The 21,425-nt window shown below is 46.1% G+C and overlaps 1 protein-coding gene across 3 annotated transcripts in view; it reads right to left on the bottom strand.

Annotated features, from left to right (window-relative positions):
• CTCF (CCCTC-binding factor) overlaps positions 1 to 21,425 on the bottom strand; it is a 71,106-nt gene that overhangs the window by 12,154 nt on the left and 37,527 nt on the right. For all 3 annotated transcript variants that reach the window (XM_040409648.1, XM_040409650.1, XM_040409649.1), the window contains exons 3-6: positions 18,561 to 18,731; positions 11,839 to 11,972; positions 11,469 to 11,589; positions 10,803 to 10,952 (exon numbers count right to left, since the gene is read on the bottom strand). In XM_040409648.1, coding sequence (XP_040265582.1) covers positions 10,803 to 10,952; positions 11,469 to 11,589; positions 11,839 to 11,972; positions 18,561 to 18,731 — 576 coding nt within the window. The remainder of the gene's footprint in view (positions 1 to 10,802; positions 10,953 to 11,468; positions 11,590 to 11,838; positions 11,973 to 18,560; positions 18,732 to 21,425) is intronic.

The following is a 21,425-nucleotide window of genomic DNA, read 5'->3' on the forward strand; positions in this document are numbered from 1 at the left end:
ATATATTTTGGGAAAAGGGCGCTTTTTTTTTTTTTTTACTTGAAATGTAAAAAAAAGTTTTACAAAAAATTACTTCATTTTTTGTCTCACTCTGGGACTTCAACTTTTGGGGGTCTGATCCCCTTTACAATCCATTACAATACTTCTGTATTGCAATGCTTTGGCTGTAAGTGGATTACTTTACTGTTATACACTTACAGCTTTTGGGCCTGTAAGATGGAGGGGGCAGGATCTCGCAGACTGTCACGGAATACAGCCACAATGCCTAAGGAAGGCATCGGGCTGCCTTCCCTGCCATCACGTCCCTGTAACAGCAGCGCAGGGACCCAATGGCCACCCCGCACAGGCAGCGCTGTCTACGGCAGTGCAAGGGTTTTCACCGATGCCGGGGCATACAGTAGAGGTTCGGGTATCAGTGACTGCCAAACCCCGGCCGTTGATCGGGCGGGCGCAGCTCCTGCATCCACCCAATCAGCCCACCGTACATGTACGGCGCTGGTCCTTAACCTCTTAAGGACATAGGGCGTACAGGTACGCCCTTGTGCCCTGGTACTTAAGGACACAGGGCGTACATGTACGCCCTGTGTATTTTCGATCACTGCCGTGCGTCTGGCAGTGATCGGAACCCGGTGCCTGCTCAAATCATTGAGCAGGCACCTAGGCTAAATGCGCGGGCGATCGCGGCATGTCGGCGATCGCGGCAAACCGCAGGTCAATTCAGACCTGCGGTTTGCTGCGATTTCTGCAGTTTCTGGTCCCCGCGGTCCCTGACCGCGGGGATCAGAAACTTTATATGCCTAAAAAAAAGTTTTATTCACCCCCCCCCCCCCCCCCCCCTGCACCCCCGAATGATTTTTATGGCGGCGGGAGGTGCAGGGGGAGGGTTGCGGGCGGTGTGGGCGGTGCGGGAGGCGGGCGGTGCGGCAGGCGGGATCGCGATCCCCCGCCCGCCTCCCCTTGAAAATGCATTGGTGTGTGGTGGGTATACCAGGGTGCCAGCACATTGCTGGCACCCTGGTATAAACGGCTGACATCTGCGATGCGATGTCAGCCGTTTAACCCTTTCCATACAGCGGTCCGTACGGACCGCTGTATGGAAAAGGTTAACAGCGCAGGGAGCTCCCTCCCTCTCCTATCGGGGGGCTGCTGTGCCTTTGCAGCCCCCCAAAAGAGAGGGAGAGAGCCCCCAGACAGCCCCCCGAGAGATCCCCTCCTTACCCTTCCCCGTCTGTGAAGTTCTGAGCAGACGGGGAAGGTTCCCATGGCAACAGGACGCCTCTCAGGCATCCTGCTGTCCATGGTGCTGAACAGATCTGTGCTGAAAGGCATAGATCTGTTCAGTGTAAGTAAAATACAGTGCAGTACAATATATATTGTTCTGTACTGTATTATACAGACATCAGACCCACTGGATCTTCAAGAACCAAGTGGGTCTGGGTCAAAAAAAAGTGAATAAAAGTGAAAAAAAAGTAAAAATCAAAAAACACATTTATCACTGATAAAAAATGAAAAAAATAAAATTCCCTACACATGTTTGGTATCGCCGCGTCCGTAACGACCTGATCTATAAAACGGTCATGTTACTTTACCCGAACGGTGAACACCATAAAAATAAAAAATAAAAAACTATGATGAAATTGAAATTTTGCCCACCTTACTTCCCAAAAAAGGTAATAAAAGTGATCAAAAAAGTCGCATGTACGCCAAAATTGTAACAATCAAACCGTCATCTCATCACGCAAAAATTATACCCTACCCAAGATAATCGCCCAAAAACTGAAGAAACTATGGCTCTTAGACTATGGAGACACTAAAACATGATTTTTTTTGTTTCAAAAATGAAATCATTGTGTAAAACTTACATAAATAAAAAAAAAAGTATACATATTAGGTATCGCCGCGTCGGTATCGCCGCGTCCGTATCGCCCGGCTCTATAAAAATATCACATGATCTAACCCCTCAGATGACCACCGTAAAAAAATAAATAAAAACGGTGTAAAAAAAGCCATTTTTTGTCATCTTACGTCACAAAAAGTGTAATAGCAAGCAATCAAAAAGTCATATGCACCCCAAAATAGATGCCAATCAAACCGTCATCTCATCCCGCAAAAAAATGAGACCCTACTTAAGATAATCGCCCAAAAACTGAAAAAACTATGGCTCTTAGACTATCGAGACACTAAAACATTTTTTGGGTTTTAAAAATGAAATCATTGTGTAAAACTTACATAAATAAAAAAAATTGTATACATATTAGGTATCGCCGCGTCCGTGACAACCTGCTCTATAAAATTACCACATGATCTAACCTGTCAGATGAATGTTGTAAATAACAAAAAAAAAAAAACGGTGCCAAAAAAGCTATTTCTTGTTACCTTGCCGCACAAAAAGTGTAATATAGAGCAACCAAAAATCATATGTACCCTAAACTAGTACCAACAAAACTGCCACCCTATCCCGTAGTTTCTAAAATGGGGTCACTTTTTTGGAGTTTCTACTCTAGGAGTGTATCAGGGGGGCTTCAAATGGGACATGGTGTAAAAAAAAAACAGTCCAGCAAAACCTGCCTTCCAAAAACCATATGGTGTTCCTTTCCTTCTGCGCCCTGCCGTGTGCCCGTACAGCGGTTTACGACCACATATGGGGTGTTTCTGTAAACTACAGAATTAGGGCCATAAATAATGAGTTTTGTTTGGCTGTTAACCCTTGCTTTATAACTGGAAAAAAAATATTAAAATGGAAAATCTGCCAAAAAAGTGACATTTTGAAATTGTATCTCTCTATTTTCCATTAAATCTTGTGCAACACCTAAAGGGTTAACAGTGTTTGTAAAATCAGTTTTGAATACCTTGAGGGGTGTAGTTTCTTAGATGGGGTCACTTTTATGGAGTTTATAATCTAGGGGTGCATCAGGGGGGCTTCAAATGGGACTTGGTGCCAAAAAAACAGTCCAGCAAAATCAGCCCTCCAAAAACCAAACGGCGCACCTTTCACTCTACGCCCTGCTGTGCGGCCGTACAGTAGTTTACGGCCCCATATGGGGTGTTTCTGTAAACAGCAGAGTCAGGGCAATAAAGATAGTCTTGTTTGGCTGTTAACCCTTGCTTTGTTAGTGGAACAAATGGGTTAAAATGGAAAATTAGGCAAAAAAAATGAAATTCTCAAATTTCATCGCCATTTGCCAATAACTCTTGTGCAACACCTAAAGGGTTAACGACGTATGTAAAATCAGTTTTGAATACCTTGAGGGGTGTAGTTTCTTAGATGGGGTCACTTTTAGGGAGTTTCTCCTCTAGGGGTGCATCAGGGGGCTTCAAATGGGACATGGTGTAAATAAACCAGTCCATAAAAATCAGCCTTCCAAAAACCATACGGCGCACCTTTCACTCTACGCCCCGCTGTGTGGCCGTACAGTAGTTTACGGCCACATATTGGGTGTTTCTGTAAACGGCAGAGTCAGGGCAATAAAGATACAGTCTTGTTTGGCTGTTAACCCTTGGTTTGTTAGTGGAAAAAATGGGTTAAAATGAAAAATTAGACCAAAAAATGAAATTCTCAAATTTCCTCCCCATTTGCCAATAACTCTTGTGCAACACCTAAAGGGTTAACAACGTATGCAAAATCAGTTTTGAATACCTTGAGGGGTGTAGTTTCTTAGATGGGGTCATTTTTGGGTGGTTTCTATAATGTAAGGCTCGCAAAGTGACTTGAGACCTGAACTGGTCCCTAAAAATTGAGTTTTTGTAAATTTCTGAAAAATTTCAAGATTTGCTTCTAAACTTCTAAGCCTTATAACATCCCCAAAAAATAAAATATCATTCCCAAAACAATTCAAACATGAAGTAGACATATGGGGAATGTAAAGTCATCACAATTTTTGGGGGTATTACTATGTACTACAGAAGTAGAGAAACTAAAACTTTGAAACTTGCAAATTTTTCCAAATTTTTGTTAAATTAGGTATTTTTTGGTGCAAAAAAAATTATTTTTTTGACTCCATTTTATCAGTGTCATGAAGTACAATATGTGACGAAAAAACAATCTCAGAACGGCCTGGATAAGTCAAAGCGTTTTAAAGTTATCAGCACTTAAAGGGACTCTGGTCAGATTTTCAAAAAATGGCCTGGTCCTAAGATGTAAAAAGGCTGTGTCCTTAAGGGGTTAAGGTGTTAAATCACCTAACTTTTGTCCAAGCTCAGCTCGGGCTGTGGGAAAAGTACTTAACTGTTCTTAGATTTAGCTGCTATCTCCCAAATGGTAGCAACATGGGACTGGTCTTGTTTGAAAGCTAGCAGCATTAGTCCAAGATAAACAGGACATATCACTGTTAGAAACTGGGATGAAGTGAATATAGCTTGAAGTGAAAGCATTTCTAACAGTGACATCTTCCCGTGTACTGAACATATTGTTGTCATTGAAATTACTAGCTTGGAATGCCATGTTTCAAACAATACAGACACCCATATCTCTAGCTTCTACCAAACCAGAGATATGAGTAGTTAAAGCAGTAGGCCCCCAACCCTGCAGTCTGTAGGAGCAGCTGCAGGAGGAAAGGAAATTATATAGAAATACTGCATCATCAGTATTCTGACCCACATAATAAAATTATGTTATTTTTACCACAGTGAACGCAGTAAATAAATTACACAAAATGTTAGTTTTTTTACACTTCTCCCAAAAAATAAAATACATTATATATACACACACCCCAAAAGGGTTCCTAAAAAGACCCTCAAAATCCAGCGAAAAAAGAATTTAGAAGAAAAAATTAAAATGATATATGTCTGCTGGAACACAAAGTGGGAAATTATTATTGGTCATTAACCCCTTTAGGACTTTGAGATTTTCCTTATTTTGCGTTTTCGATTTTCACTCCACGCCTTCCCATAGTCCTAACTTTATTTTTCCCCATTTACATAGCCTTATGCTTATTTTTTCGGGACAAGTACTTTCTAATGGCACCATTTACAGTTGCATACCATGTAGTAGGAAATGAAAAAAATATATAACAAATGGGATAGAAATTGTGAGAGAAAAAAAAAAACGCAATTCAGATAAAGGTTTTAATTTATTTTATTTTTACACTACTTTGTAAAATTGACCTGTTATCTTCATTCTCCAAGTCAGTACGGTTACAACGATACCACACTTGTATAATTTTTCTTGCGTTTTAATACTGAAAAAAAAAAAAACCTTTGAGAAAACTTTTTTTTTAAACCATATTCTGACCATTTTTGTAGTTGTGTAGGGGGTGTGTGGGGACTCTTTTTGCGGGACGATCTGTTCTTTTCAGAGATACCAATTTGAAGTGTGTGCGACTTTTTGATCACTTATATAAAAAAAAATATTGGGTAGTTGAAGTGACAAAAAATGGCAAATAGTCCGTTTTTTTCCGTGCTGATGCAATGCTTTTTTTCACGCGCGTGGAAAAAATTAATAAATAACACTGAAGGTTTACAGTCATCATATCTTAGCAACCATCAGTGAAAAACTTCACTGAAGCCCCATTCACTTCTATGGGGCCAGGGCAGCGTTAAAAAAATAAAATAAAAAATATGCTCATGTACACAGACCCATTAAAATGAATAGGTCAGGATTTAGTGCGGGTACTATGCGTTCACATCACGCATTGCACCCACGCAGAAAACTCGCTCGTGTGAAAGGGGCCTAACAGACAGAACAAGTGCATCCAAGTCAGGTCTGTAGGTCTCCTTGCATGCACACTTTCAGCTTTACCCACAAATCTTCTATGGGATTGCAGTCAGGGCTGTGTGTTGGCCAAGCCATTACCTTTACTTGCCCTTAAAGGGAATCTGTCAGCTCCAAAACACAACCACAAATTAGGATATGCGGTGTGTAGTGTAAGCGAGGAAGATTATGGTTATGGATCTTTATCTTGATACTCAATTATTTTCTTGCTCCCACAACCCAGCAGTATAATGCATTGAGGGGACTCCTGAGCTCATGCATATAATAGACAGGAGTCCTCTCAATGTATCTTACAGCTGATTTGTGGGAGCACAGCATCAGTAAGCAAGCGAGTATGAAGATAAAAATCACATAACTGGACTCAACACTAGCGTTGATCGAACATGCTTGGCCGAACACCAGTTCGGCTTGAGCATCTCGATGCTCGGCACATGGCGGTATTTGGCTACGCAGCCAATAAATGTGCAGGTAAGTACTGCCCTTCACTGTAATGCCGTAGCGACATTGGTTACTGGCATTAGTGATTGGCTGGTCGGAATGAGTCATTGGGTGCTATATAGCACCCGATGACACGTGTTCGGCTTAGTATTAGTCAGGGAGAGTTGTGCTGAAAAAGGGAAAAATAGTGTAGGGAGTGAATTAAGTTTTTCAACTTAAAAAAAAAAATAATCAGAGACCCAAAAATCCTTTTAAGGAAGGCCATATATATATATATATATATATTTTTAGCGCATCCTGCGCTAAATAGCATGCAATAGTTTAGCCGCTGCAGACAGCGACATTAGCTACGCTACATCTCCTGTGTAACGTGTGCACATTCAAAAAACTAATCAGTGACATCCAGTGTACTATTTCCGTAGACGGTGTCTGCTGCGGACAGGGACATTACCTGCGCTACATCTCCTGTGTAACGTTTCCACATCCCAAATACCTGTGACATTCCCTGTAATTTTATATTAGCCGCCGCGGTTATTAGCGACATTATCTGCGGTATTTCGCCTGTGTGATGTTTCCACATCCCAAATCCGTTTTTTTTATTTTTGCGCATACACTTACTTTCAAGCATATATAAACATTTAATATGAAGAAGAGCAGTAAGAGACAGGAAAGTGTCCGTGATGCTGATTGTGCACACCGAGGCCGTGGCCTTGGGCGCGTTGAAACAAATCATCCACAATAACTAGCTTCATGTCCCAGGTTGCAGGGCGGCGCAGGACAACGCTCTCGAGGTCAGACCCGTGCGACCAGGTAGTCGGTTGGATTGCAGCAAATAATGCTTCCAGTCGGTTAAGCACCACCCTGTCTTCCACCAAGTCCAATCTGAGTAGCCAAGAGTTTGGTCAACACAATCCTCACCCTGATCCTCCTTCCTCCCACCATGGAGAGTCTTGCCAAACAAGTGATCCCACACTCCTATTCCGAGGAGCTCTTTTCAGTGCCATTCCTTCATTTGGGCCTCTCGACAAGTTCGCTTGAAGGAGGGACATGAAATCTTGTGCCCTGATTCCCAAACTCTTGAGCATCCACAGTCACAAGAAGATGACTGGGGAACGGCAATTAGTGTCTCAAGAGGTTGCTGATTAGACAGTTGTCAATAACTGAGGTGGTTGCTTGGTCAAGTCAGGAGGATGAGCAGAGTGAGGAGGTGTTTGACGACGAAGTCACTGACCCAACCTGGGAAGGTGGCAAGCCGAGTGAGGACAGCTATACAGCGGGGGAGGGATCCACAGCACTGCAACAGGCTGTAAGAGGCAGTGGGGTGGCAAAACGGGAGAAGGCGGGCCACACCAAAACAGGCCTGCAACTGTTCCCCGGAGCACATCCTTGCGGAAATCTCCCTTGCCAAGAGGTAGGTGTTCCGCAGTCAGGCGCTTTTTTGAGGAAAGTGTGGACAACAAAAGAATTGTAATTTGCAACCTGTGCCATGCAAAAATGAGCAGAGGCGTAGACACTAGCAACCTCACCACCAGCATGATCCACCACATGGCAAAGCACCGTAATAGGTGGGCCAAACACCTGGGTCCACAATCTGTGTCTGCGGGTCACACCACTGCCTCCTCTTCCCCTTTGTTACGTGCTGGCCAATACAGTGTCAAAAGGTGCTGGCCCAGATGCCTCCCGCCCTGCACCTGGACCTTTGCAAGCACCATCATCGACCACATCCACTTCCGTGTCCCAGCGCACCGTACAAATGTCCTTACCCCAGGCCATTGAACGCATGTCCTTACCCCAGGCCATTGAACGCAAGCACAAATACCCAGCCACTCACCCACAGGGCATAGCACTAAATTCACAACTTTCCAATTACTGGCACAGGAAATGTTGCCATTTAGGCTTCTGGACACTGAGGCCTTCCGCAGCCTGATGTCGGCGTCCATCCCTTGTTACGCAGTCCCCAGCCGCCACTATTTTTTCGCGGTGTGCCGTGCTCGCCTTACACCAGCATGTGTCCCGTAACATCACCCGTGCCCTAACCAAGCAGTTACTGGGAAGGTCCACTTAAACCACTGACACATGGACAAGTGCTTTCGGGCAGGGACACAATTTCCCTGACGGCACACTGGGTGAACAATGTGGAGGCTGGGAGCGAGTCGTACCCTGGGATGGCACAGGTGCTACTGACGCCAAGGATTGCAGGCCCCAATTCCTTCAGGGTTTCCGCCACCACCTACGTTAGTGGCTCCAAACCCCACTTCTCCTCCTCCACCTCAGAATTATCCTCTTGCAGCACCAGTCCGCCATCAGTCGGTAGCTGGAAGCAGTGCAGCACTGCAGTGGGGAAGCATCAACAGGCCGTGCTTAAGCTGATCTGCTTAGGTGACAAACAGCACACCGCCACAGAGCTGTGGCAGGGGATGTGACACCAGACTGAGCTGTGGCTCTCGCCACTCAACCTAGAACCAGGCATGGTTGTGTCTGATAATAACCGTAACTTGGTGGCGGCTTTGGAGCTCGGGAAAGCTCACACACATCCCATGCCTAACCCACGTCTTCAACTTTGTGGTTCAGCGGTTTCTCAAACCCTACCCCAATTTGCCTGAGCTACTGGTAAAGGTGCGCCGCGTGTGCGCCCATTTCCGCAAGTCATCGACAGCTTCCGCCGGTCTGTCAATGCTGCAGCAGCGCTTACAATTGCCAGCTCACCAACTGTTGAGACGTGAGCACGTTCCACATGTTGGCCAGGCTTTGTGAGCAGCAGAGAGCAGTAGTGGAATACCAGTTGCAACATGGTCGTCGTCTTTCCAGTCAGATTCCGCTCTTCCCAAGCAAGGAGAGGGCATGGATATCTGACCTCTGAGGTTTTAAGAAACTTTGAGGAATCAACACAGATGGTGAGCGGCGATAACGCTATTATCAGCGTCACTATCTCACTTCTGTGTCTACTCAAACGCTCGCTGCTCACAATTAATGCCAATGCTTTGCATGTGAAAGAGGTGGAAATGGGGGAAGACATTACACAGGGCGATAGCCAGATCACCGTCAGTTTGTAGGTGGAAGGAGACTGTTGCCTCAGCTGCAGAGGAAAGTGCCCATGGAAGTTTAATTCCATCTGTTCAGCGTGGATGGGCAGAAGAGAGGGAAGAGGATGAGGAGATTGAGGGACATTCTCCTGATGACGACAACAGCAAAGTCTTGCCTGTTGGGACTCTGGCACACATGGCAGACTTTGTTAGGCTGCCTTTCTGGTGTCCCACGCGTTTTATGCATTTTGAACACCACAGATTACTGGTTGTTCACCCTTCTCGACCCCCGCTACAAAGAGAACTTCTCATCTCTCATTCCTGTGGTGGAGATGACGAGCAAAATGGTGCAATACCAGAAGGTCCTTGTGGAAAAATTGCTGACAACGCTGGCGGCAGAGTACGTAGTTCCTTGGGCAACAGAGAAGGGGAGACGAGGGGAACACACAGCAGTTCCAACAGAGGCAGGGCAACATTCTCCAAAGCCTGGGATAGTTTCATGACACCCGGCCAGCACCCTCACCCTGATGTGTGGCCTGTTGTCACAATGTATTGAATACACTATTCCCATATACCCCTTCCCCCACAAAAAAGGGTATATGGTTCAATCTTCCTTTTCTTGTCCTCCTCTTCCATCATATCAACATGCTTATTAGTCTGCCCTCGCTCCTAATGTTGTAGAGGGTCAGCTCATCTGCAGGCCCTCAACCATGTTTTATAGGGTCAGCGCACCAGCAGGGCCTCACCCATAATTTATTCAATAGTCTGCTCAGCAGCAGGCACTCGCCCCTAATGTTTTAGATGGTCAGCTCACCAGCAGGCCCTCGCCTGTAATGTTTTAGAAGGTCACCAGCAGGCTATCAATTATAATTTTTCAAGTGTGTATAATGCCCTCCTTTATGTGCCAGTTCCTTGGAATTTTTGGAAGCCCTTTCACTTAGTGCATAGGCTTTATGAGTGTAGGAGTCCCACTACCTGAACAATTGTACCACAATGTGAATGAGGCCCCCCATTATGTGATACACAGATTATGTCGGAGTGCCTTTTCCTTACGTACAGCACTACAACTGACATGCTCTAGCCTCATGGGCATACACTGAGGGACAAGCGGTGTGCTGTCTACATTTTCTGCGGCCCCATTGAAATGAATGGGTCCACATCCAACGCATTTTTATTATTATATTTTTTTTTTTTTATTACAGAAACTACGGCTGTTTGCATGAGTTTTATTCAAGATCCGAGCAGGAATCTCTAAACAGGAGGATGGTAACGCTTAAACTAGGTCCCCATAAGGGTGGCTGCATAGGATAAGACCCTCAATGACAACTGTAAACATTTCTAAAATTCTGTTTTCATTTTTATTAAGAGGGACAGATTATAGATTGAGGGCCGCAACAAAGTGTGAAAAAGGGAAAGGGTTTGAAGATTTTCGATGCAGACAGGTCTCCATACCACATTAAAACGACGTTTGGAGCGAATCAACTTTGTATTTTGGCCGAAAAGATTTGGGAATTTAGTAAGAAAATGTTTGAAATTAAAAACAAAATTTGAATGCTCTTTATTAAAAGGGAGCTGTCCACTCCCATCTACAATCTTCTATACCACAAAACAAGACATGCATTGAAACTTACCCAAATCACTTTTCCTTGCAATAACTGTATCACAGTGGGGACAGTGAAATTTAGCAACATTCTCAGTGTGCTTCTGTAATATATGCATTTTCATTGTACCACTTTGAGTAAAGCGTGCATGGCAAATATAGCATTCATATGGCTTTTCACCTAGAAAACAAGACCTTGCATCCATTATAAGGGTAAAAATACACATCATACATTTACATGGCAGGGATTTAAAATCTACACTGTAGGTCAATTACTGCTGTGGATTTCTTACATTGTATGTGGAAGAGATCGGTTTAAAACTCAGCCACGTCACTGCTACTGTAAACTGCTGTAGATTTTCAGCACACAATTCTGCAAGGTTTACTCCACTTGTGGCTTTACCTTTTCTGTAAGGTTATGTCCACATCTACATTTTAGCAGTCTGGTAGAATGTGTCCTGGTAGAGTACGGGCATAGCTGGACACCGCCAGATGCCTTACTATAATGGGATGCATGCAGCAGTTTTCTGTCAGATAGCCAGCATTCTCTCTGGAAACCCGAACATTCTGATTATAGTGAATAGGGATCCGGCAGTGGCCAGTGATGCAGATACGGCGGTTTCAATAGTCTCCTCCTTTGCTGCAATACCGTACCACAGATGTACACCTGGGCCAATTAAGAATAAAGAAAAGTTACCTGAATGAGTTCTCATATGTCGTTTCAGTTTGTAGGTGTCTCTACTAGCATAACTGCACAAACTGCACTGAAAAGGCCTCTCTCCAGTGTGAGAACGGATATGTCTCTTCAACTTGCTTACCTAGTCAAGAGAACAAAAGAATCTCTAGTTTTCAAAAGATTTGCAATTTGCACAAGCATAAAAAAAAAAAAAAAAAAAAAAAAAAAAAAAAAAGCCTTCTCTTTTGGATCCAAAAGCACAGAAACAGAAAAGAGGTCAAACCATGCCTTAGTAATTTGAGGTGTTAACAACCTAGTGGCTAACAACCTGTCTGCTGTGAATTACCAGAATAGGATTTTAAAAAAAAATAAAAAATCTAATACCACTTACCTCAACACTGGCGTAATCACACATGGAACATTTAAAAGGTTTCTCATGAGTATGTTTGTAACGGCGATGTCTGACCAATTCACCACTTGTCACAAAGGCCATGTCACAATCTGGGCACTTATGAGGCCTAGTACCTAATAAAAATGAAAGTAATCACTTAATTTTTATCACAAAACATGAATGCAACGCTAGCAAAAAGCAACACACAAGATTTTTGTGGACTCACCTGTAAAATCTCTCTCTCACTGAGTTTTGGGGGGACACCAGACTGTGGGTATAGCTTGCTGCTGCCACCAGGAGGAGACACTAAGCTAGAACTGTTAACTCCTCCCCTTCAGGCTATACCACCTCCAGCAAGGACAGAGCAACAAACGCCAATGGTCCGAACAAAACTGAGGACGCACCTGGCAAACCCATCGCTAAGCATTCGAGACAAAAGGAAAAAAGGAAATATCCATACTGGGTGGGTGCTGTGTCCCCCAATGAAAACTCAGCGAGAAAGATTTTACAGGAGAGTTCACAAAAATCTCGTAGTTATGATTGGGGGACACAGCGCCAACCGCCCTGGTTGAATGAGTCGTGACGCTGAGAAGGGAAACCTTGTCCCGGGAGTGGTACGCCTTGGTGATTGTCAAACAAATCCACCTAGCGATCGTCACCTTGGAGGCCGCCAAGCCCTTGCGAGGGCCTTCACGAATGACAAAAAGGCATCCGTACGCCAGAAGTAGCTGGTGACTGATAAATAAATCTTCAGTGCCCGCACCACCTCAAGTCAATGGAGAGCACTCTCTCGAGGATGTGATTGAGAAGGGCAAAACGAAGGGAGAACGATATTTTCGTTAAGATGAAAGGCCAAGACTACCTTCGGCTGAAAAGGTATCGGGCGAAGCACCGCCTTGTCCTGGTGCAGAATTAGAAAGGGCTCCTTACAAGAAAGCGCTGCCAATTCTGAAACCCGCCTAATGGATGTGATAGCCACCAGGAATGTCACCTTCCAGGAGAGCAAACGGGTCGACACCGAGTGGAGAGGCTCAAAGGGGGCAGATTGGAATGCCCCCCAGTACGAGGTTTAAGTCCCACGTGGGGACAGGGTGACAATATGGGGGGGGGGGGGGGGGGGGCAGTGTGTGAGCCACCCCCTGAAGGAAGGTCTTAACCGGGCCCTTCAAGGCCAAGGGGTGCTTAAAAAAAAAAAAAAAAAAAAAAAAAAAAACACACGTTTCCTGAAAGGTCAAGACCTAAGTCCAAACCTGCTTGCAGGAAGGAAGGAAAGAAAGAATGGCGGGCAGCGAGAACCGCATAGGGGAAGGTTACGTTCCTCGCAAAACCGCAGGAAAGAAAGCCAAATCCTATAATAAATCTTGGACAATGCCGGCTTCCTGGTCCTGATCATGGTGCAGATCACCTCGACGGGGAATCCTCGCTTCTTCAGAATGGCTGTTTCAACAGCCATGCTGTCAAATGAAGAGACTGTAAATTCTGGTGGAAGACAGGCCCCTGAGAGAGAAGATCAGTCCTGAGCGGGAGGGGCCACAGTACGTCTCCCAGAAGAAGGATTATGTTGGAGTACCACGCTCGACTGGGCCAATCAGGTGCGATTAGGATCGTCTGGATGCCCTCTGTCCGGATTCTGCACAAGAGCCGGGGTAGGAGGGGAATGGGAGTGAATGCATACAGCAGGGCGAACCAGTCCCATGGCGCTACCAATGCGTCTATGGCGTAAGCCTTGTGTGTGAGAAGACTGGAAGTTTGTGGTTGAGCCTGGACGCCATCAAGTCCACGTCCGGTCAACCCCAACGGAGACAGATCGCCTTGAACACCTCCGTATGCAGAGACCACTCCCCCGGATCCACAGTCCGACTGAGGTAATCCGCTGTCCCAATTCTCTACTCCCGGGATGAAGACCGCTGAAAGAGCTGGCACATGTTTCTCTGCCCATCGCAGGATCTTGGCCGACTCCATCACTGCGGGTTCCGTCCTAGTGATTTAGATATGCCCCTGCCGAGGCATTGTCAGACTGGATTCTGATTTGCCGGCCTCTCAGGAGGGGGTCCAATGAAGGAGGGACAGGTGAATGGCCCAGAGTTCCAGGATGTTGATGGGCAGTTTGGATTCCGATAGAGACAGTACGCCCTGAACTGTTAGAGGTGGGAAAACTCTGCCCCACCCCTGGAGACTGGCATCAGTGGTGATGACCATCCATGAGACCGGGAGGAAGGACTTCCCAGACAGTATCGTTAGGGTCACTAGCCACCAGCTGAAGGCCGAACACACCTTCGGGGACAAGACTATGTGGCGGTCCAGGGAGTCTGGAGAATTATCCCAAGATGATAAAATTGATCACTGGAAGGAGCGGGAGTGAAATTGCACAAACGGGACCACCTCGAAGGAGGCGACCATTAACCCCAGGACTTGCATGCAACTGCGAATCAAGGGATGTTCGTGCCGGAGAAGAAGGCGGATCGACCACAGGAGGGCTAGACGCTTGTTCAGAGGGAGGCAGACATGTGCCGCTTCAGTGTCGAGAATCATTCCAAGGAAGGTGATCCGTCTGGAGGGAGGAAGCGTAGACTTGTGGAAGTTTACCAGCCACCCAAAGCGAGTCAGGGAATCCAAAGTGATACGCAGACTCTCTTTGTTCTGATCAAATGTCGGCGCTTTGACTAGAATGTCGTCCAGGTAAGGAACCAATGTGATGCCCCTGGAACGAAGCATGGAAGGAGGGGAGCGAGTACTTTTGTGAAGACTCGCGTCGCCAAACCAAAGAGAAGGTCGACGAACTGGTAATGAAGGGAGTCTATGGCAAAGAAGAGAAAACGCTGATGCGCCAGGACAATGGGCACGTGTAAGTATGCGTCCTGGATGTCTATTGAGGAAAGAAATTCACCTCGGTCCAGTGAAGCAACCACTTGCCGCAAAAAGACTTGGAGAGGCATCTTGTACCTGGAAAGTGTCCCGGACCGCTGTGACCAAACTGTCTACCATGAAAGCAATCCTGGAAGATTGTTCCGCATCCAGATCAGAGTCTGAGTCCCAAATTTCCCATCAGACAGAACCTCAGCAAGGAGGGAGGATGTGTCTGAGCGTGACCCAGCTGGGGGAGGGGATGCCGAGGCTTCAGAGGAAAAGAGATGTCCTGCTCTAGGCAGTTTTTGAGCATGTCTGCCCCTAGAATGCTCGGCCACGGTAGGTGCGGACTGAGTAGATGAAGCGTTACCAACCAAACGACCCATAAGAGAAAGGGTGGATTGGAATACTTTTGTCAGGTCCTCCACTGCCCGGGAAAAGGCAAAGGCAAAGGCCCAGTCCGTAGTCATGGTTATAGGGCGGTCAGCGGGCTGGGAGGACAGAATCTGACTGGGCGCAGCCATGCCGTATAGACAGGGTCCGGCTAGGAGTGAGTAGTAAACAGCTTGCGGGGTGCGGTTTGGTTTGGACATGGCCGGTCCTCAACCCGCTGCTTAGACTCCAGGCTGGAAAGGGTTAACTGTCTTACCAGATCGCCAGGGGGCAAGGGGTTAACTGTCCCACCAGTGCGCCATGCAGCAGGTGCAGTTGCTGAGGAGATGTCCGACCAAGCAGGGGGGAAAAGAGGCTCTGCCCCCGTTCTGGCAGGCATTGTAAGCCGCCCCCACCCCCTTCAGGCAGGGTTATATGCAGCTACTTCCTGTAGAGGCTTCGGCCTCGATTTTAGTGTGTGGCTGGAGGGAGGGGGGGCCAAGTAAAGAAACAATGTGATGCCCCTGGAACGAAGACCGGGACCCTGCAAAAGGAAGGCATGTGAGGGAGCGCTTTGATGAAGGGTCCGCAGTCCAGAACTTAAGCCACAACTCACGTTTCAAGGACACCGCAAGGGCCGATGATCGGGCTACTAGAGTGCCCGCATCAATGGAAGCCTCACAAAAGATACTTCCCTGCCAGCGAGATTTGGCGAGCTAAGGACTTAAGCTCCTCCCTAAGGACGGCCAGCGGAATGCGACAGTGGTGCTACCCATCTCGGGTTAGCGTGCGCCCAAGGGGAGTGAAAGGGTGGCCCGGAGACACGGCGCGCCAGCTCCGCTGCAAGCGCGGGCTGGCAAAAGTAAATTAATCTATTCAGTTGGGGGCTCCAGGGCTGTGGAGTCTGTAGATAAATGCTCCGGACTCCAACTCCGACGACTCCTTCTCAGTTTTTGGTACTTCCGACTCCTCTGTATTTAATATGCAAATGTATTTTATACATTCCTTGAAGGAAAGAAAGGCAACATACATGTCATTACCACAGAACTACTGGCTAGGAAGCTGCTGCCTTCTCCTTTGTGTGCTGATCTTCTGCTGAAGATAGGGCAGAGGGAGGATCCAGGAAGGGGCATTTATTGTAAAACATGATTTCCCTAGTAGAATCCCATAGTCATGTTTAAAGTTTAAGCTAACAATCTGAATTTACAAGTTTTTATAGCCTTAGCTGAATGACAGCAGTTTTTCAAATGGTTTACAGCTTCAGTCTTGAACTATTGACTATCCATTCCCTTCACTTATACAAGTGTCTAGTCCTGCAAAAAACATTTACTTAATCAGTTATCAGTGAGAGGCTAGCTTAACCATGGGCGTTGCGTTCCCTGTAACAGCGGAAGACAACACAATGGAAAGTATAAGTATTGCCGCTCCTTAACTGTGCGTTGCGTGCCATATAGTGAAGCATATGAAAAGCATGCTTCTTCATGGTCATTTAACGTGTTCGTTTTGCGGTAACGTGACGCACTGCATGCATTGGCCTTTATTCTTACAGTAGAGAAGTACCGTATTTGTCGCAAGTGGGGGAAAAAATAGCAGTGCGTCTTATGGGGCGAATACTGCGACCGTCCGGTGAATAGGCTAAGAGGGAGGAGGGGCTGGGGGCCGGCATCTGTTTCTGTAATGGCAGCGGGGCCCGATGCAGTCACTGTATTCTACTACACCGGGCCCTGCTCACTGTAGTATGCGGTAATCATATCTAACTTGTGGGTATTGTTAAAGTATTCCAATCTTAAATCTAGCGCTGTACTACTTACTACTAACTTCTTGGCAGTCAGGAGGCCGGGTGGGCGCTCGTAGCGTAGCTCACTAAGTCACGCGCCTGCTCCACCCACTTTATGAATGAAGCAGGCACCGGGCCCCGCTGCCATTACAGAAACTGATGCCGGCCCCCATTCACTACACAGGGACACTGTTATGGGGGGGGGGAGGGGGAATCTGTGGATGACACAAGATAAGATGCCCCCCATAACAGCGCCATCCACAGACCACCATTAGTTCAAAACCCACCAAAAGTACACCTTTTGGTTCAAAATATATTTTTTTTCTTATTCTCCTCCTCATTAACCTAGGTGCGTCTTATAGGGCGAAAAATACAGTAATTAAATTATAACTTTTTGTTAATTGGGACATATAAACTTGCTTTTATTTTTTTATTCCAATTTAAATCTAGTAGGAGTCAGTTAATTTTTTGCCGACTCCAGGTACCCAAAATTGCCTCCGACTCCACAGCCCTGGGGGGCTCGCCTGGATCTTTTGATTGCGGTGCAATGCAGCCCGCCAAGTATGGTCCCCGTTACCTGCTGAAGTGCTGCCCAGAAATCCTGCTGGCAATGCCACCCAGCCGGCCCAGTTAACACCGTAAGTCCCACAACTTTGCCTCCATTATTATGGGATTAGACCCTGTATGCGCCAAATGGGAGCAGAAAGGGGGTAAGCGGTGGAATACTTAACTCCTCCGGTTTACTCACCCAATCTTCAGCCTCTCGTCTTCACCCTCCCTAAATCGACCCACGGGGGTCACGTCTTCCAGCAGGGTCACCTTCTCAGAAGCTGGCACCGGAGTGGCAGGATTCTGGAATGACGGTAGGGTCTTGTATGCTGTCGGCCTTAGGTGACCCTTTGGCTGGCGGGAAGCAGGGGAGCTCGGGTGCTCTCGATCCTCCTTTTGCTTCTGTGGGGAGGTAGAGCGGTGAGGGAAACAGACACCGACCTTGCTCCCCAGGATAACAGTGAGGCTGGGCGACTCAGTTTCCCAAACCTAAAAGGGAAAAAAGGGGAAGGAAGAAAGAAGAAAAAAAAAAAAAAAAAAAAAGTGGCTTCTTCGTTTGTAGGTCTGCCTCCTACGGACACCAAGCTAAAACTGATATGCTCTCTCCTGGCTGGAGGGGGTATAGCCTGTAGGGGAGGAGTTAACAGTTCTAGACTAGTGTCGCCTCCTAGTGGCAGCAGCAAGCTATACCCACGGTCCTGTGTCCCCCAATGATAACGAGCGAGAAAAAGTGATTAGAAAGCAGGTTTGTTTCTTAGGGACATTAAAAGAGGTTGAGCCAAGTGTATCAGTTATCTTCTATCCACAAGAAAGGGAATAACCAGTTGATCACTGGGGGTCCGACCACTGGGAACCCCTCCGATTCCAAGAACAAGGCCCTGTTCTGATGGAGGTCATGCACGCACACTGCCACTCCATTCATTCTCCTTGGGAGCACCGAAAATAGCCCACAGCACTCTGCTATCTCTGGATCAAGAGGCAGGGTGCATGCTCAACCTGTGCTCCGTCAGAACGGAGAAAATCAGCAATCAGTTACTTATCCCCTATGGATAGGGGAAAAATTATCAACTTGGCACAAACCATTTAGCACATTGCATTGTATCAATAAAATGTTGACAGAACTGGTATATATACTGTCAAAATGTGAAAAGAAAAAAGTTATGTAGTTAAAGCTAACCTGTATGGGTATTGAGATGGTTCCTAAGCAAGGTAACTGTTCTAAATGCTCGACCACATAGGTGGCATTTGTGAGGTCGTTCATCAGTATGACTTTTCATATGACGATCAAGATTTGAACGTCTAGGACATGTGTAACTACAAAGTTCACACTGGAAAGTCTTCTTGACACCTGAAAAAAATTAAATTAAATAAAAAGTTATTTCGTCAAGTATACCTCCACCACATAAAACGACATGGTTAAAAAACATTGGCAGATGCCCACTTTTTTTTTTTTACACAGACTTGAAAATTCTGCAACTTCTGAAATACCTCTTCAGTGGTAAGCTCTTAGTTTATCTGATAAAGAATGCAAAGTAAAGGCATAGACCACAATTGCATGCAAGCCTTCTAGGTGCCTGCTGCTACCACTGGGGAGAGTGCCAGCTGTGCAATACAGAAGGCAACTAGTAGGGATCGACCGATTATCGGTTTGGCCGATATTATCGGCCGATATTGAGGATTTTGAACGTTATCGGTATCGGCATCTTTTTTGCCGATATACCGATAACGTATTGGGAACACAGAACGCGCTGCTCTCAGCGATCTCTGTGTTCCCTCCGCAGCACAGGGGAGAAGGAAGCAGTGTCTCCTCCCCCTGTGATGCTGCTGCCGCCAATGAGAGGAGAGAAGATAAGAGGAGGGGAGGGGCTGTGGCCAGCGCTCCACCAATGAAGATAAGTCTCTCAATCATTCATATACAGGAGGCGGGAGCTGGCTGCAGAATGACATAGCCGACTCCCGACCTATGAGCGGCAGCTGCGGTCCGCGGTACTTAACTCTTCAGGTGCCGCGGATCGCAGCTACCGCTCATAGAGGTCGGGAGCTGGCTATGTGATTCTGCAGCCAGCTCCCGCCTCCTGTATATGAATGATTGAGAGACTTATCTTCTTCATTGGTGGCGCAGTGCGCCCCCCCCCCCCCCCCACCCCAAGCCCACCAGTATTAATCATTGGTGGCGCAGTGCGCCCCCCACCCCCATCCCAATGGTAAAAACATTGGTGGCGCAGTGCGCCACCCTCACCCAGTATTACTCATTGGTGGCAGTGGCCACAGGATCCCCTCTCCACTGCTCCTCCGATCGGAGCCCCAGCTATGTAATCCTCGGGCTCAGATCGGTTACCATGGCAGCCAGGACGCTATTGAAGCCCTGGCTGCCATGGTAAGCTCCATGCTGCTGTGTGCACAAAGCACAGGGCAGCAGGGACAGTGTGAGCTCCTATTCACCCTGATAGAGATCTATCAGGGGGAATAGGACAAGGGTTCTAGTCCCTAAGGGGGCTAAAAGTTGGTATTTAAAAAAAAAAAAAAAAATATTAAGTATAAATGAAAGATTAAAAAAAATTAAAATAAATACACATTAACAATAAACAAAAAAATACATTACCAATAAACATTAATTTTCAGCAGATGTGTAGGAATTTTTTTTTTCTCAAAAATGAAAATTCCCAGAATATCGGTATAAATTATCCGCTATCGGCCTGAAAGTTCACAAATTATCGGTATCGGCCCTAAAAAATCAATATCGGTCAATCCCTAGCAACTAGCCGCAATCACCAGGATAAGTACGTCCAACCGGGTCATATAACCCCTCAGATGCTGCTGTCCATAGAAAACATGGAATCTGTGTGGTTAGGCAGACGGAGGGGCTTCCTACGACTTTCAACCTGATCACCTACTGCGAAATCACAGTGTTCCAATAGCTCACCATGACAGCCTGGGTTCTTCTCAAGTTTCCCAGGCATGTCATAGTTAACTACGTCTGAGGCACGGCTCAGTAGATAGTGACTTAGAATACCAGAGACTGCAATAGTATTGTACTGCAGTCTATGGGACAAGCGATCAGAAGATCCTCTAAGGGGACTAGAAAATTTGGTGCAAAAGTCTAAAAAAGCCTGAACTATTAAAATACAAATATTTTTCCTGCTTGGTGAACGCTGTAACGGGAAAAAAATAATTTAATCCACGATTTACCATTTTTGGTCACCATGTCCTCCCAAAAAAATTTAATGAAAGTCCTTACCCCAAAAATAGTACTGACTCACCTTGCCAAAAAAAAAAAAAAAAAAAAAAAAGGGAGGGGGGGGGGGGGGGGGGGGGGGGGGTAGAAAGCCCTGATATATGGCCATGTGGAAAAGTGGGGAAGGGTGAAAAAAAATAAGCCTGTGGATAAGGGGGTTAACCTCTTCCTGACATACGCAGTACGTATACAGCAAACGTCTTTAAAAGTTGTGCCCTTTCAGGAGCCAGGCAGGCACCATAGCTTTTGGGTGCCTGCAGTTTTGCAGCGGAGATATGTGGTGCAGTCTATTGGAGAGAACTCTGATCACATGCTTTTAACCCAACACATGCCAAGGTCAACTGCTCATGACAGAAGTTTACACTGGACAAGATGGCAGGAGTCATGCACTTGCAATAGAAGCCTAGGGCCTTCTGAAGGCACCGAGGCCACCATATCAGAGCTGTAATCAGACTGACCCACAGAATGAAGTTAACATGTCAGTTTTACTGCATAAGGAACACTGCAAAACTGAAAATATTGCATTTTTCACCCCGACACCAACCCATTATTAATATATTTTCCAGCTTCCCAGTATATTGTTTGCAATATTAGATGGTGCATTAGAAAAAGTATAATTCCTGCAGAAAACATGCCCTATGTAAACGGAAATGGGGTGGTTAGAACTCCAGGCAAAAGAAAATTGAAAAAATAAAAATACTGTCAGGAAGGGGTTAAAGCGTCAAAATATGATGTTATTTAATAACTTCCACTGGTATTAACCCCTTTCTGACATTTGATATTCATCAACAGGAAACCCTTCACATA

This window comes from Bufo bufo, chromosome 10, assembly GCF_905171765.1.
Source record: "Bufo bufo chromosome 10, aBufBuf1.1, whole genome shotgun sequence".
Classification (NCBI taxonomy): domain Eukaryota; kingdom Metazoa; phylum Chordata; class Amphibia; order Anura; family Bufonidae; genus Bufo; species Bufo bufo.